Source organism: Gordionus sp. m RMFG-2023, chromosome 1, assembly GCF_954871325.1.
Source record: "Gordionus sp. m RMFG-2023 chromosome 1, tfGorSpeb1-WG-v2, whole genome shotgun sequence".
Classification (NCBI taxonomy): domain Eukaryota; kingdom Metazoa; phylum Nematomorpha; class Gordioida; order Chordodea; family Parachordodidae; genus Gordionus; species Gordionus sp. m RMFG-2023.
In genome coordinates this window covers 10,343,908-10,360,627 of record NC_088775.1, presented here as the reverse complement: position 1 = coordinate 10,360,627, position 16,720 = coordinate 10,343,908, and the positions used below count along the sequence as shown (strand labels likewise).

The 16,720-nt window shown below is 29.0% G+C and overlaps 1 protein-coding gene across 3 annotated transcripts; it reads right to left on the bottom strand.

Annotated features, from left to right (window-relative positions):
* Positions 1-306: 306 nt before the first annotated feature.
* LOC135922993 (uncharacterized) lies at positions 307-15,112 on the bottom strand. 3 transcript variants are annotated; one of them, XR_010571089.1, is made up of 8 exons: positions 15,033-15,111; positions 11,512-13,671; positions 9,682-9,949; positions 9,393-9,606; positions 9,007-9,153; positions 2,792-2,842; positions 2,388-2,524; positions 1,421-1,561 (listed from the first exon to the last, which is right to left on the bottom strand). XR_010571089.1 is itself a non-coding variant. In XM_065457568.1 (7 exons), the coding sequence occupies exons 2-7, from the start codon at positions 13,575-13,577 to the stop codon at positions 1,131-1,133; spliced, it is 3,177 nt and encodes a 1,058-aa protein (XP_065313640.1). In that variant the 5' UTR covers positions 13,578-13,671; positions 15,033-15,112; the 3' UTR covers positions 307-1,130. The 3 variants fall into 3 exon arrangements, 2 of the variants coding, with proteins under 2 accessions (XP_065313640.1, XP_065313641.1); XM_065457568.1 differs by lacking the exon at positions 2,388-2,524 and having other exon boundaries at positions 307-1,561; positions 15,033-15,112; XM_065457569.1 differs by lacking the exons at positions 2,388-2,524; positions 2,792-2,842 and having other exon boundaries at positions 307-1,561; positions 15,033-15,109.
* Between the last annotated feature and the right edge of the window lie 1,608 nt (positions 15,113-16,720).

The window sequence follows — 16,720 nt, the reverse complement described above, 5'->3', positions numbered from 1 at the left end:
ACCCTGCTTTGAAAAGATAAACGAACATTTACCAGAAACATGTAATGCTATTTATATTTAAAGACAAGATTGTGTGGGGCAAAGAGGCATTGTCAATGCCATAATAAATATATACTATTTATTACATATTAATAAATTCATCACATTCTTGATTTATTATAAATATCCAAAAAAAAGGATTTTTTTTACTAATAAGCGGAGACGCAGAAGATGTAAAATATAATATATTTTATTAATTAAAAAATAAATAAAATAATTATTTTGATAATTTAGGTATTTTGACTAAAAGATAATAATGACTCGAAATTATGACATTTATAAATGGTTGGTTAAAGAATTCGGCTTACAATGAATTTATAATAGTATTATAATAATATTGCTAATTCTTCTTTTTTTATAGAAAAGAGTAAATATAATTTATAATCTATGTACGTAAGATTCTCCTTAATTTGACTATTTAAAAAAAACAGAGGTAGGAAGTGTTATTGGGAAAAGGCTAGATTTATAGTCGGATCCGATCACAAGAAACAGCTGATCGATTTTTAAAATCTGTTCATCAATTTATTAATATGAATTTTATCTAATTCTATTCAATAAATAATCTAAGAATTATCGATTTTGATTAAGAAAAATTGATCCCACTATAAGATTATTTAAAATTCGCTCACCTGTTAAATCGTGTCGGATCGAATCTCACTAGCCTTAAAGGGTGTGGATGGAACGGGATTTAGGTTGCTAATAAAAATAAATTATAATATAAATGATAGATGACGAAGTTTTTTATAAACGCGTTATATAAACAATTAGAAAAAAAGGTTGACCTTTGAATATTAATAGTAAATGTTTGACCTTTATTATTACTATACATTAAAAAAAAATATTTAAATCCTTCAACAATGCAATAAATTGGTTGAGCAAAATAAATGGCTCATAATTAATTTATTTTTAAAAAAATATTATTAATATATCAATATAAAATTTGATTTATTTATTAATAATTGAGATTATGTGAATTTTTTTTTGTTTGGACCCGAAGTCATCTATGGGTGGGTGGGGGGGGGGGTGGGGGGGGACTAAAATCTGAATTACATATTTAAGTCTCCAAATATTTTTCTCGCTTTTTTCTCCCTCTAAAATCCTTTGATTTGATGCAAGGTTTGTTTTACGTCGTTTAAGAGAGTATTCAATTTATCGTAAGCTTCGAGCGTGACCATAAGGGAGACCTTACCGTTGCAATTAAAACATTCGCTGTTATTGCTGGCGGAGTCAAATTTTTTTGAAAAGTGCTCGCCGTTTAACAAATTGAATTCGTTTTTGACGTGTAAAAGGTGACAGTTACAAGTCGAGGTAACCGGACAAGATATACGCCGTTGGGACAAAAGTTTTTCCAGCTTGCGTTTTTGTTGGAATTTGTCTCGGAGCTCTTTGAGCATCCTCGCGCTGCACCGGGGCATATTAACCGGAATAGTGTTATGGAACCGGGAATAGTCCACCATGTAGTCCCCATCTTCTCGTATGAACGTTATAAGCTTTTGGAACCTGTAACCCCAAAGTATTTCGCCTAGAAAAGAGAAAGAAATGAGAATGGGTTATAATGACGAAAAAAAAATCTATATTGGATAGTAAGTGGTATGAAAGTGAACCATTAAAATGTTGACAATGACAAACATTTATCATGCTGATGAGAGATCTTATGAGCTCTGATTTAGTAAACCTATGTAAGCATACATTTTTTTAAAAAGCCGTTATAAATTTAGGTTCATTTAGCCTATGTATTTGCTAGCAATTAAAAATGCTCAGATTCTTGCATTTTATTTTCACAAAATTTGTAAACAATATAAACAGACGCGAGTGTCTTATCAAATATTAGTGCTTTGTTTTAATGCGCTTTAATAAAAAACATTTTTTTTGAAATTGCCTGCAAAGACGTAGCCTTAGAATCATAAAAATTACTCATTATTGGCATTTTAAAAAAGTTAAATTTTTGATGTAGGAATTGAAATTTTTAAAGAATAATAAACAATATCAATCTAGGAAGTACTTTTTCCTAAAAGTTATTAATTAACGCGTTCATTCATGTGTTAACATGCAATTATTTTAAAAAAATATGTCTAAAATTATTAATTTTTATATTTAAACTTAAAATATGTTGTAATAATGTAATAAAATTATTAGAAAGGGTTAGTATAAATAAATCTCTCTATACTACTTTTTTAAAAATACGAATCTTTTTATGTGACCTTTCTTTTCGCTATAGAAAACATAATAAATATTGTAGCAACGAAACATATAAAACGGAAAATTATTTATATAAAACATATAATTGCAAATGTTCTGACAATACAGTACACATGCAAGATGACATAATAAATATATAAATGATAGACGGTTGGCTTTTATAGATATTTTGGTAAGTGAGCAGCTATTAAGATCCATATTTCACTATCAAAAATTTCTTCTTTCCCTGGTGGGACCATATTATTTCTGAAGCATTTTCGACGAGGTTAGGTTTATAGTCAGAGATCTGAGTTAGGGTTAATATATATTAAAAAATAATTGCCCAATAGCTATCCACTTCCACATATCAATATTACATTATAACTTAAATAATATTATTAATTATTAGAATACCTATTATGGCTTAGATATATTTTCCCTAAATCTTAGAAAACAATCATGATGACAGTAATTCCTCATCCAGTCGAAATTATGTTTAAACGTCTATCCTATTACATTAATTTACAATAGTATTTACATATATTTCCTACAAACATGCAACATTTAAGTTTACTTATTGTGTTCATCCTTCGATTACACAGGTAGAGCCCTTGGACAGAATAACCTATCAATTGTTATTTTCATAATTTTTTTTAGAAGATAATCCTGATAAAGATTTTTGATTTTCATAATAAAAATAAATAAAATTATTATATTTAATAATACAGTTTGACTAAACGGTGAATACTTTAAGATGCTGAAAGTGCAAATGTCGTAGAAATTTAGCAAAATCTAGGGTTTTAGAAAATTTATTAAAACTTAGATCATTGCAAGAATTGTATTCCAGCATGTATAGAGTATAATAGAGATGTACCGATTCTTTAATCAGATCGGATCGGGCCGATTTTCAACTTTCTTAAATATCGGTAATCGGCCGATATTGTAAAATTTTCCGATCAGATAAAATGACGTCTTAATTTAAAAAAAGTTTATTACTTATTATGTAAATAGATAAATGTTATATAAATTGATTTATTAATATATACTACTTTCATGAATATAAGTTATAATTGATCATGTTAATATATTTTAATGACTTATGTTATGGTATAGTTAAATTACAAATGTTATACTTTTAAAAAGTATGAGATGATCTGTGCATTAAAAATAACGATTAGTATATTTACAGTATCAAAATCATGTCGGATAGGTAATCGACCGATATCAATTAAATATCGGCAATATTGGTTAGGATCGGCCTCTAAAAAGTGGTATCGGTACACATCTAGAGTATACCTACTCTATAAATTACAGGTAATTTTGCCGCGATTCATTTTAAAGAACTCTTAATTTATATTAATTTTTTATAACATAATTTTTTATATACAAATAATGGCGGAATCTTCTAAAATTTATTAGATAGGTAGGTACTCTATATATATGATGGAATATATTCCGGCGAATTCAGATCTTAAAAAAAATTTTTTTTAAAAACACACGAGCTATAAAAAATTTAAAACATTTTAGGTTTGCTTACTCCAAGTCAGTGAAGCGTAGGCATGAACTTGATGAGTCCCTTACCCTACATTCCCAGTTAGCGCGAATTCGCGGGGAAGTATATAAAAATACCGCATATTTTGTATACCTCGCAACGAATTCGTGCTAACTGTGAATGCAGGATAACACCTCATTAACAGTAGGCGCAAATTTGCGGCGGTGAATACAAAAATACAGCGTATTTTGTATAATTAGCCGCAACTTCGCGCAAATTGGGGGTTACTCTTAAAGTTAGATTTTTTAAATACGTTCAAGTCATTAGACAATGTAAACACTAAATATTAATTACATTTTATTTAATTAAATAATCAGTTTATTTTACTTAGGCATTCGTAATTTAGTCAATTGTTGGAATTCTATGGAAATAAAAAAATTATGATGAACGGAACTTGGGGAAGATTATGGAACGATGATTCTGGAAGGTTCCAGTAAAATAAAGACGAATATTTTAATTTAATTTATTTCATAATTATAAATAAGATAAATTTTTTTACAAAATAGTATTATTATATTTGTTTTTTTATGAATTCCATTTGGCTTTACCAAAATAATTAACCATTTTATTGTTTGGAATTCAAATTTTATAATAAACTGTTTAAAAAAAAAATTAATATATAAATAATTATAAATTTCAAAGTTAGTGATAGGTGTTTTCCTACACTCTAACATCATCCCACACAAATGAATGATGATCTTTTAGGGAATTTAGAGAATATTAATGAAATGCATAAAGATTAATGAGTAAAATGTAAATACCCTTCTTTAATTGAATTATAAAAATGTTTTTAAAGAAAATATTCATATTTTAAAAGCAATCGATATTTTTTATTTATGATAAGCTTCATGATTCTAAAGATTAAAAATAATCTTTAAGCGATTCATACATTAAATTATAATAAAATATAGGAGGAAAACTCTAGTCAATCATGCAGTAAAACTATCCAAAAAAAATTTATAGGTGAAAAGCCACTCTCCCCCGCTCCCCTAAGTAGATTATGTTTATTACTATGGCAATGTACAATTTATAAATTGTCATATTTCTGATATATGCATATTTCTAGTTTTTTTCCCCAATCAAAAAATTTAGGACAAATTAAAAATAAAAACACTACGTAAACGCTATATCCTAATATTAAACCAATTATTAAGATTTCTCAAAAAAATATATTTACAGTCATCACCCTCGGGTGCCCCCTTTAAATGAAGATTCGGGTATGAACTTGATTATATATAATAAATAAAAATATAATAAAATATATATTTTTTTATGGTATAATGTAATGACATAAAATAAATCAAAATTTGCAATTTACGATTTCTTTTCTTGGCTTTTATTTTTTTTTCTTTAAGAAAAACTCTTCTTTTTTTTAGCCTAAGGAATGGTATCATTTATTGAAAGAACGAAAATTTCGATAATTTATTTTATTTTTTGAAAATGATATTTTTCACTTATAATATTATGAAAGTTTCAAATATTATTTCTTTCGTTCTTTATAAATTTTTTTTTAAAAAAAATCATTTATACAAACTTTACAAAATTTATTCATTTAAGTGATGAAAAATATTAATATAAATAGTGTAAATTTGATTATCCGTCAAACGAAATTCAAATAAAAATATACAATGTGATGTAATAACTTTCAATTTGAAAAGAAAAAATACTACAAATATTTTCCTTAGGCATAAAATGTTACAAAAAACAATTTTTTTAAAAAAAATGCAAAAAAAATCGATATAATATAGGTTTAATTAAATTAAAATCTATATGCCAAATGGGAGTTAAAAAAATGTATGAAAAAAGAACCACTCCTCAAAAACGTCGCAAATTAAAACACATTTATAACTAAGTCAGGTAAATCTAGCGTTGTTCAATGGCTCGATTAGAACCGATTAACTCAATATTTTATCAAGAAAAATATTATGCAAAATTTTGCTAATAGATATAATAGCACACAGGTTTTGAAATCTATTAGCGAAACTTCAAGGCTTAGGGAATATTTTTCTATCTAAAATATTGAGTTCCCATTTTTAAAAATCGACTCAAATCGAGCTGTTTAACAACACTAGGTAAGTCAAAGATAGTGGTTGTTAAAAACTTTTTAAATCAAGATTTTAGCTTAAAAATAGGATTAAACCATTAAGATTTAGTCAAAAGAGAAATTTCTGGCATCTTTTGGCGGAATCGAGGCTTAAATTACTATTTTTTTGAATTATGGACAAAAAGACCCGGACAAAAGTAAATCGGACAAAAATACCCAAGGACAAAAAATTTAAATTCTTTTCAAAATTGGGACATTCTTGTCTGGGGTACTTTTATCTGCGTCTTTTGGTGGTTAATGATAGGTATTGCCTTAAGGTAGTACCTTATTTTGTTTATTTTTCCTTTGGATAGGTACTACCAAATTATTTATAATATATATTTAAAAAATCGTGAATTTTGGAAAGCGTCTGTGGCTTAGTCGGCAAGAGTGTCGCTTACCATTCCGATGGTTTTGGGTTCGAATCCCAGCAAAGATCATGTTTTTTTTATATAGGAGGCCGGACTCAACACGTGATTAAAACAATAGGGCAAAGCTTACGTTTAATTATAGGTGATCCAAAAGAAGGCTTTTACCTTCGACAAAGAATATAAATCGAAATTTGTCGATCCAACTGCATTTCCACATGGATCATTAAGCCCCGCCGACCATACCTAAATATATTATTTTAAATTATTTTTTACTTCTCTTCTTTTAATTATGTATTTTTATATAGAGATATAGTATGCTAATTATAATTTTAATATTCTTTTAAATAGTATTTTCATCATTGTTTTGTTTTTATAACTGTGCAGTATGCATTGAAGATTTTTTTTAAAAAATAAATAAATAAGGGTTTTATTACATTTAAATAAATTTGGGTCGGTATTTAGCAAATTAGGTTGGTATTTAGGAAATTGCTATACGGTGACTTGGTAGTATCTATTATTAACCTCTTTTTATTTAGGGCATTTCCCGGTGATTCATTTTTTTTGGTTGAGGTTTCTAATAATACTAATTCTGACTCAATGCGAGAAGTCGAGGTCGACTCTTTAGGGCGAGATTTGGTGCATATTTAAAGAATCGTTCCACCCTCTATCTCTAAAGTTTAAAAAAAATAAAATGTTTATCTTGCCAAAATAATGTTTTTTTTAAATATTTTACCAGGTATATTGTATATTTTTAATTATATATATCAAAAATTATATTTAAAAAATAAATATATTTAAAAGAAAAAAAAATACTAATTAAATGAAAACAGTCAATAAAATGTGTATAAATAAATATAAAAGCACATTCCAAAAATAGAGTTGTATAAATATTTAAATTGGAATTAATCATTCATTCGTATCCTTATCATAATATAATAATTTGAAATTGAATAAACATGACAATCTAATAGTATATAGGTATATATTACAAACCCGAACCAACTTAAATTAGAAATGATGTTTAAACGGACTGGGCACGCCTAAGGCTATATTTTATAGAAAACGCAGTAAAATTAAAGCGAAGCGAAATCACAGCTGATTGGTCTAACATAAGTTTTTCAAGCGATTTACTCATTTCGTTCCTAGTATTTATAAATTATACCGATTACTGACTTGATTGTTTAAATTGTGAAGCGAAAAATTTCGCATCGCTTGAGTGAATTGCACTTACTATAAATGAGTGTAAAGGATCGGTGTATTGTATTCTACTAGTTTCTCTCATTTCCCAACAAAATGAGGTAAAAACTTTCATAGGGGAAAGTAATCATCCATGTTTTTTTTGTGGACAGGTCGCATTTTATGCACAACACAACAAGAGACTCGTTTGTTTTATAAACGTCGAAGGAAAAATATTTTTTAAAGATATGAAAAAAAAACACGTATTCGAATTTTGGAAAGATTAATTTTTAAAGTTCATTTTAGTTATTTTCATGTCACAAAAAGTCAGGTAAAAAAAAGAAAAGATATGATTATTAATCAATAAAAAAACTAATAACTTTAGATTCGATTATGTTTTAATTTACTTAAAAAAGCTTACTTAAAATAGATGTATATTTTTTAAATAGTCAGTTAAAAAAAGAGTTAAAAAAGAAAGGAAGCAGAAGACAAAAATGGGCATAAATTGAGCGTTAAACGCTGCGTTAACGCAAATAATGCATTTCAAATGGAATCATGAAAATTAGTAAAATTATCGTTTGGAGTTAGCAATTATTTTAATTGTTTTTTTTCCCAATACTTTTCAATTCTTCATTTTCTTATATCTTATAAAAGTAAAAAAAATAACTTATATCTTAAAATTGAATATTTTGAAATTAAAGAAATATAAATGCAGACGATAATAATCTTCAAAGACAAAGCCTTTTTTTTAGAACTTAACTAAAATTTTGAATCGACGATATTAATAAAAATGCAACCTCAATTTAAATAAGGAATGTGTTGCACTTTTTTTTATTAAAAAATTATGGCAAAATGCAAACGCTCAATTTGTGCACACTATAGCGAAAGAATTATAAACGGATTCATAAAATAATATATAACATTAAAAATTGTTTAAAAAAAATAATCAAATTAATCAAGGTTTAGTTAATAGCTAGCAGAGGTCTGCAAATGGCGAAATTTGCCCGTGTGGGAATTTAGTTAATGTCTGGCCCAGCCGATTTTTAATTTTTCATAAAGTTGTCTGGCCCGAATATTCATTTTTCTTTAATACAAGGGCTAAACCAAAATATATGATGTTGAATACCAAAATAAACAACTATTTATAATCTTGGGGAATGGTTAAATTAAATACACTATACTTTGTGGATTATCACTTCCATAAAATATCAGAATTCTTAAAGTAAATTTAGATAAAAATTTTGCCCGGACTGATCCAAAATATTTTAGTGCAGATCTCTGATATAGTACGCAATGTTTACAAAATTTATGCCATAGGTTATGTTCAATTATCGGTTGAAGATATTTTTTTTTTCTAATTTTAATTTCATAAAAAAAATAGTTATAATTATACCAAATAAAATCAATGTGAATGAAAAAAAAACCAATAATTAAGATTTCATGCAAAATTTAATTCCGTACAGTTTTTTTTATCCTAACGATGGTGGAATAAGGAATTTTAGTGTAGACTTTAAAAAGTTGGGTTAAAAAATAACTAAGTTAATAAGGTATTTTAACTACTACAATGTTAAGATTAGGATGTAGAAATTAAATTGTATATAACTTACTGGGTAAATATGAGGTTCTAGCCTGCATACTCATACCGGTAGACTCAATCATGCCCTCTAAAATTACCACTATTTCGTATTTTTCCTTTCTAACATCTTCGGCCGAGAGATCATAGAACGGAGAGGAAGGTGAATCCATCCTATGGACTTTAAAAATAAATTTAATTTATTTTATAAAAAAAAATGAATACGCTATTTTGATGATAATATTTTTTGTTATGAATCTTTAATAAGATTATTTGACAGGAAGGGCTAGTCCATGGGGTCAAGATAAAGAGGTAATAGTATTATAAGGTTTCATTGTATTTAAAAATTATTATAAATAAAAATAAATCATAATGGATAATTTATGAGGAATAAATAGCTTTATGCGTCTTAGAACTAACCTAAAATGCATGGCCAAGCCAAGAATATTTTATCGTTTATGGCTGTGTTCGAGTTATGAGTAGAAGTAAAATTATGAGAGAGATCTGGAATACCGGTATTGTTGAAAGTGCTAGAGCTTTTGTAAACAATGTCGGGTACGGGTCCGACACCAGAATCGAACCCCAACTCCAGATTGTAAGGGTTTAATGGGAGGGTTTCGCCTTCCAGGGTGACCTATATATAATTATTATTCAAATTTAATGCCAAAATTTGCTAATGAGATAGCCTAAAAAATTTTAATGGGAATACTTTTTTCCTGAACAGGTAAGCTCTGGTGTGAGCGTCCACTATATGAGACCTTCGCATGTCGCCTATCCTAACCAGAAGGCATAGAGCACCATCTCGAGTACAAATCACGGCATTACGACTGAACATCAAGGTAACAGCCCTCTTCTTAGGTCTCGATAACTTAGAAAAAATGAGACCCGTCACAAACCCTTGTATCATAGCACCAGTTATCGCCTGAACTATGAGAACCAAAATAGCTTCCGGACATTCTTCCGTTATGTAACGATGACTATAACATTTGAAACATTTTTTTATTTTGAAAAAATATATATTAAGGTAGCTAGGTCAAATTGTTAAGGCCTGGTTCTTTAGAATTCTGACCATTTTAAGGCAAGTCCAAAATTTTTTTAAATTTAGTAATTTAGATTGTTTCAAAGGCGAATTGCAAACGTGAGCAGTAAATGACTGTTGAATAATTCATCATAATTGATATTCATTTATAAAATTGGCCGACTGGGGTTTATTAGTTTCTTTATCAAGTCTGACCCGCACTTTTTGAAAGATATCATTTTACGGCCTGTTTCCGGCCGGCAGGTCTCTGATTATAAATGACGCATTCTATTAGATCTCATAAATATAGTAACGGATTTAAGCCATAAAAATCTTGATTTAGATGAAGAATTTTAATAAATTCCCTTTTAGATTTTGATGAAATTTTATATGAGCATAAAAAAAACTACTATTCATGTAACTTAACACTTTAGATATCAAGGGGAGAAGTTACAGTGGACAAAAATTCTCGATTTTACGTTTTTCGGTATCGGTGGTCATTCAAAAAATGTGATTTGTATTTAAAAATTAAACAAGCATATTATAAGAAAAAATAGATATTCGTATCACAATCCAAAAATATAAATATATAATTTAGCATAATAACACTACCTTTATCCTTACTCAAAAAACATAAACTTAACCTTTGTCCGTTGAGTGAATATACGGCCCGGATATTTTTTTAAAAAAATTTTTCAGGCCCGGCTCGGACCGGGTATATTAAAAAAATAAAAATATGGTCCGGCCCGGGTGCTGGGCATGCAGGTCTCTGATTTAAATTATTATGGTGTAATTTCTTATATAAAATACGATAAATATTTTATTTTTTTAAAAAATTCTCTTCTGAAAAATAAAGACATAGAACACTATATTACTCTGACGACGATATATTATTTTTTTTTTAAAAAAGAATAGACCCGCAATGGGCTCTAGTTAGGAATTATTATACACCAAAGTCTTCATTTGATTGTAAATCATTCAAGACTTACCAAAAAAGGTTTAGATAGTAGATATATTTAAAGTGGATTTAAAAAAATAGGATGCTTAAATAAAAATCACTTTGGCAAGTTTCTAAAATAAAATTAATTTGAATATGCGTTCCAGCACACCTTCCATACCCAGAACTGTAGTCAATGTACAGCAGAGAACTGCTGGCCCCTTGGCTCGGCCAGAAAAAATGGTATGATTAAAAATCCGGACCTGGCCTCCAGCGTCTAATATTCATTTAATGCTCATATTTTCCATTTCTCTAGAACAATTTGCAAAATATGATTAAAGCTATTAAGAATAACAAACTTTTAAGAATTCCTGAACATGAAAAATCTAATAATCCGGAAGCCGGTCCAAAAATTTTGACCTATGCAGGTCTCTTACGTATAAAATGATAGCCAGCTAGACATTAATAAAGCCTTTTTAATAGAATCATTCAGTGCAGAGAAGGATATAGCTTCAACATAATATAACAATTTAATGATAAGCATTTTAAAATTCTGCAGGGGAGTGGAGGATGTAAGACTTTACCCGTATCCGATGGTGTGCTGCGTTTCGACCGAAAACAGAAAGAGGGAAGTAAAGGAGTGCGCGTTTTTGACGCATGGTTTCCAATCGGGATCCCTGGCGTGGTCAAAATCGCCATGACTGAAACACAGGAGCCACCAAACGATGGCGTAAAGGGTCCAGCTGAGCAAAAAACCTAGGGTAAATATGATGACGGCCCAGCGCCACTTGCTATCCAGCAACGTAGTGAAAATGTCGGAGAGGAAGTGCTGCTTACGCTTTGGGATATGGGAGTGGATTATGTTGCACGAGCCAGATTTATTGACAAGTCGTTTGCGCACTTTTTTAAAATGCTTATGGCCGGTTGTATGGTGCCGTGGGAGTTTGTTAATTGCGGTGGTTTGGACTGCAGATTTGACTATATCTGAAGAAGGTAAAAAAGAGCCAGAATTAGGTATTTGGTTGGCTAAAAAAGCGTCTGGAAGTAAAGGGGGAGAAGAGAAAAAGCGGGGTCTTTTTTCGGGTTGATAACCATCTAAGTTCCGGTCGATTTCGTCAGATGGGCCATATGTGCGGGATACTTTCCAAAGGTGTTCCTTACGGTGAAAAAACCGATGATAGGGGCCGCTAACTCTTTCCATGCCGCTTGGATGCGAATTTTCGTGTTGTTTCTGGAGTTGCTGTAGCTGGTAAGTTACCATGTCGTTCTGGCTATAATACCAAGGAGGAGATATTTTTTTGATCCGACGGTATTCTCCCCGACTATCAGAGTCTTGTGACTGAGGAAATAAACTCAATTTTAAAGAGGATTTGAGAGACTTGACGGACCTTCTAGCGCCGTTGTTTATAATTTGGGGCCTTCCGGCAGCTACCGGCAGAGATTGAGAAGTGTTAGGAAAAACAAAGGATACCGGAGTTTGAGATGTTTTGGGAGAAGGGAAAAATGATCTGATAAATTTATGATCTTTAAATGGTACCTTATCACGTTTCTTTTCTCTCAACGTATTCGGGTGGTAGAGGGAAGGAGACGAACCCCGAAAAATAGGGGATGCTCTACGAAAGACCCAAAAATCGGGAGTTAGGCGAATTTTGAGATCAGCCCACAATCGGAATAAGGGATTATGAATTTTCTTATTATCTCCCAACACGTCATCGAAATTTGCTAAGCGGAGTTTTTCCCTAGTTAAAATGCTGGGCTGACTGTCATTCAACTCGTATTTACTAATTGGAGAATCGGGGGAAGAATCGGATACTAGGGAATTTGTCACTTTATCGCCGAGTCCATTATCTTCCCCGTCGTTTCCGAGCCCTTCTTGGTTCATTGTGTAGCTTTCGCTTTCATCTTCCTCACTTTCCTCTTCTTCTATCTCTGTCTCATCGTCTCCTGTTTCACTTTCCTTGTTCGACACGGGAGATTCGCTCACCATAAGATCATTTTTGTGCCTAGACCTGTGGACCTTGCCATTTCTCGTGATATTTTGAACTACGACAGGAGAATAATCCATTTCTGGGCTAAGGTCCATATTACTATAAGACGAAGGACTGTCCTCTTCTATCATACACCTGTCGGGAGATGAGATGACGGGTTTATTAATGTAAGCAGGAAGTGGTAGAGCATATCTGGAAGGGAAAGAATGTCTTACTGATCTAGGCTTCTGGTTTTGGTCTAGTCTAACATCCTTGTATTTTGGGGCTTCATTGATTTGATTGGTTTTCCATGCTGTAACATTTGAGTCCACAATACTTAGCTTATTTAAGCACTCGTTTTTAAAATCATTATTGTCGAGAAGCGGATATTTCTGATAGTGTGGTTGTTCACTGCTGGGACCAAAAAGGCTTAAAGAGCTGGGTTGTTTATTGAGAAATTTGTTAAAAGAGATAGGATATCTGGCAAATGTTCTAGTCTTGACCTCAGGTATTGTATTGGACTTAGTATCAGGATAACAAGATGCATCCGAATTTAAGGAATTAAGAGAATTATGATTGGAGCGCTCTGGAATAGGATCAGTAATATGTTTAATATTCTCATGTATAGCTTCTGAATTTAGCATAGGTTCTTTGTGAAAGTCTTCCCTTTCATCAGAATTCATAATTATTTAAGTGACAATGAGCTAATGTTGATTATCAGATAATTAGTTATTCATATTGTTGATTAAATATTTTAAGACATTAGTTGCGTCTAATCTTTGTATTTTAGTAAATAGTATATTTAAATTATTAGGTACAACTTTTAAACATTTTTTTTCAAATTTTAAAAAAGAAATTATAAAAGTATATTTATCAAGAAAACATATTAATTGTTTTATAATGAAAATGATTTGGATTATATTGACTTACTTAATTAGAAAAAGAAAGAAAGAGAAAGAAATTCGTATATAATTTTTAAAAATAAATTCATAACTTAGTCACAGGAATTCAACTGCAAAGAATATCTGTTTGGTTTTGGGTTCAGGTTTGGTTTTTTTATAAAATTATAATATTAGATAGGTTTGAACTTATAAAAATTGGTTTAAATCTGGTTACATACAAAGATATTAGAAAAGAGCTCTGCAATTTGGCCCAAAGTCCAACCCCAAAAATATTTTGGTAAGACCAGCTCAGGCCATTTTTTAAAAAAGAAACAGGTTAAGTGTGCTTAAAAAATATATAATAAAAATAATGTTTTCTTTTATTTTATTAAAATTTATGTATGTCAAGAACAAAGCAATTAGTGATTTTTACTTAATTTATCTTATAAAATGTGGTTAATTTATATATTTTGCCAGGCGCAGGCCTCAAAATTTTAAAATATTTCAGGCCAGATTAGTATTTAGAGGTAAATATAAATTTTGACCTGGGTCTGGAAAGGTTTGAGTCATAAAAAGAGAATTTATATGGCTTTATATTAAACTATGTATAAAGACTACATTTAAATTTTATCACATACTTAAAAGCAGCCAACATTTATTTTGTTATTATTTTTATTCCACATACAAATATACCCAATTTATAAATTATAATATTTAAAGATTATTTATTAATTCTAATGTGACTAATACTGATCAACTAATCAAAAATGGTTTTAAATATAATAATATATAAAATATGTAGGATATAAAAAGGCTCAAACAAGTCTTGGACCTTTTTAGAGGTTCTCAAGTTTGGGTGATAAAATTTTTCATGGTTCAGTTTAGATAAGAATAATAATGGTTAAGGTGGGTTGGATCCCCAAATTAGTGTAAGCAAAAAATTATTTTTAAATTGATTGGCATAATTATTTGGGCATTAGTCCCTTAAAATAATCACAATTTAAAGTATTGCCTATACTAGTACTTATTGTTACCATTATACTATAATACAAACAAACAAAAATACCAACAAGCAAAAATATTTTTGGTCAAATTTTTGCTAAATTAAACTTATATCATATCTTTACAATTTAGTATGCATGATAAGAATTCTATATAAACAAACGTAATTATTAAATTTACAAGGTAGATAAATAATTATTTAAGAATTTAAATAATCTTTGTTATGATATTTAGAAGAAAAGATATAACGTTAACCTTATAATATTGTAAAATAAGTTTTTTTAAGCACCACATTTGACTAGAATAAATGTAAACAGTTATTTAGCATCCAAAGTAAATATTTTCAATTCAACCAGATGATTTGCCCATGTATGAATGCTAATTACATTTTGTTTTTTATTACTCGAAAAATAGGCTAATTATTAGCAAGAGACCCAATATTAACAAGAATATTTATACTATTTATATTATTACTTAAATTCAAGACTCATTTTTTAAGATATAATGGAGGAGGGGATGGGGTACTGCGTGCCCTGTTGATTTTAAAAAAAATTTAGCGGACCCCATCAATTTTCATAGAAAAAAAGTGCTAGGCATGTCTCTTCCAAAAATTTTTCTTTTGTTTGTCAGCAATAATAATTGTTTATGTTAAGTCAGATAATTTTTCCATTTCATTATTATTTCAATATGTCAATATCAGATTCCATATTTTCATATTGCTCAAACCATAGACGTAGCCAAGGGGGGGGGGGCAAGGGGAAATTCCCCCCCCTTCAGATTGTATCACTTTTTGTAAATATCATTTTTAGCTAATAAAAAATATCCCCCTTAGTCCTCCCCCCACTCCCTGACCCTCAAATATGTATGCATATATCTTAAATAATAATTTAAAAGAAAGATTGTAAAAGTTGATATTTTTTTATAAAACTATTCATCATAATTTATAGATTTTTGCGAAAATAAATTTATAAATATGTAAAATGAACCAAAAATGTTTTTTAATAAATGGAATATAAGCCAAAGATAAGTTTTAAGACAGAAGTGAAATGTATTATAATTATTAATAATAGATCCATAAAATTACTAAATAAAGTGAGTAATTTTAATTTATCTTAATAAAAGTAAAATATAATTATAAAACTATTGATAAAATTAAATCATAAATTAAAAAAATATTAAAGCACAATACAAACAGTGGAATATTATATGTCGTAGATTTACAGTATATCTAATTATCAAATGACAATCAAGTAATTTTTAGCAATATAGCGAATTATATATTTTACAGAAAACTATAAAATATTGATAAGGACATCAGAAAATATCTTTTAAAGACATTGTGAAATGAATAATATGAAGATTTATTTTAATATCATTTTTACTTAAAATAAATAGATGGCGTTAAATAATTGAATGCAAATTGTTGCTACATTTAATATCAAGAGCATTGATTAGTAAAATTTGTTAAACTATTAACTGTAATATATTCTCTCTCTAACTGTCAAATATGTCTGTAAAAGTCGAATTTTACCTAGTAATTTATAACTAATTTCTATATAATATAATAAAATCAACTATATGTCTACTTACTTTTTATAAATAAATTTCTTATAATTGTTTGGAATGAATTATTACCATGCTTTTATATTAAGGTATATAATTTATTATATTTTTATTTTATATAAACTAATAAAAATATATTTCATATTTGTTCCAGGCTTATTTTTTTATTAAAATTTGTAATAATATTTTATGACTATATATAGACTAAAGTAACCTGGCCAAAGGCCGGGAAAAAGCAGGCCGAAGGCCCGCCCAAATAGGGGTCTGGAGGCGAAGCCCCCAGTAATTTTTTAATTCCCCCCCTTATGAAAATCCTGGCTACGCCTATGGCTTAAACAAATATCAAATTTATAAAATAGTTCATATTTACCATGATATTT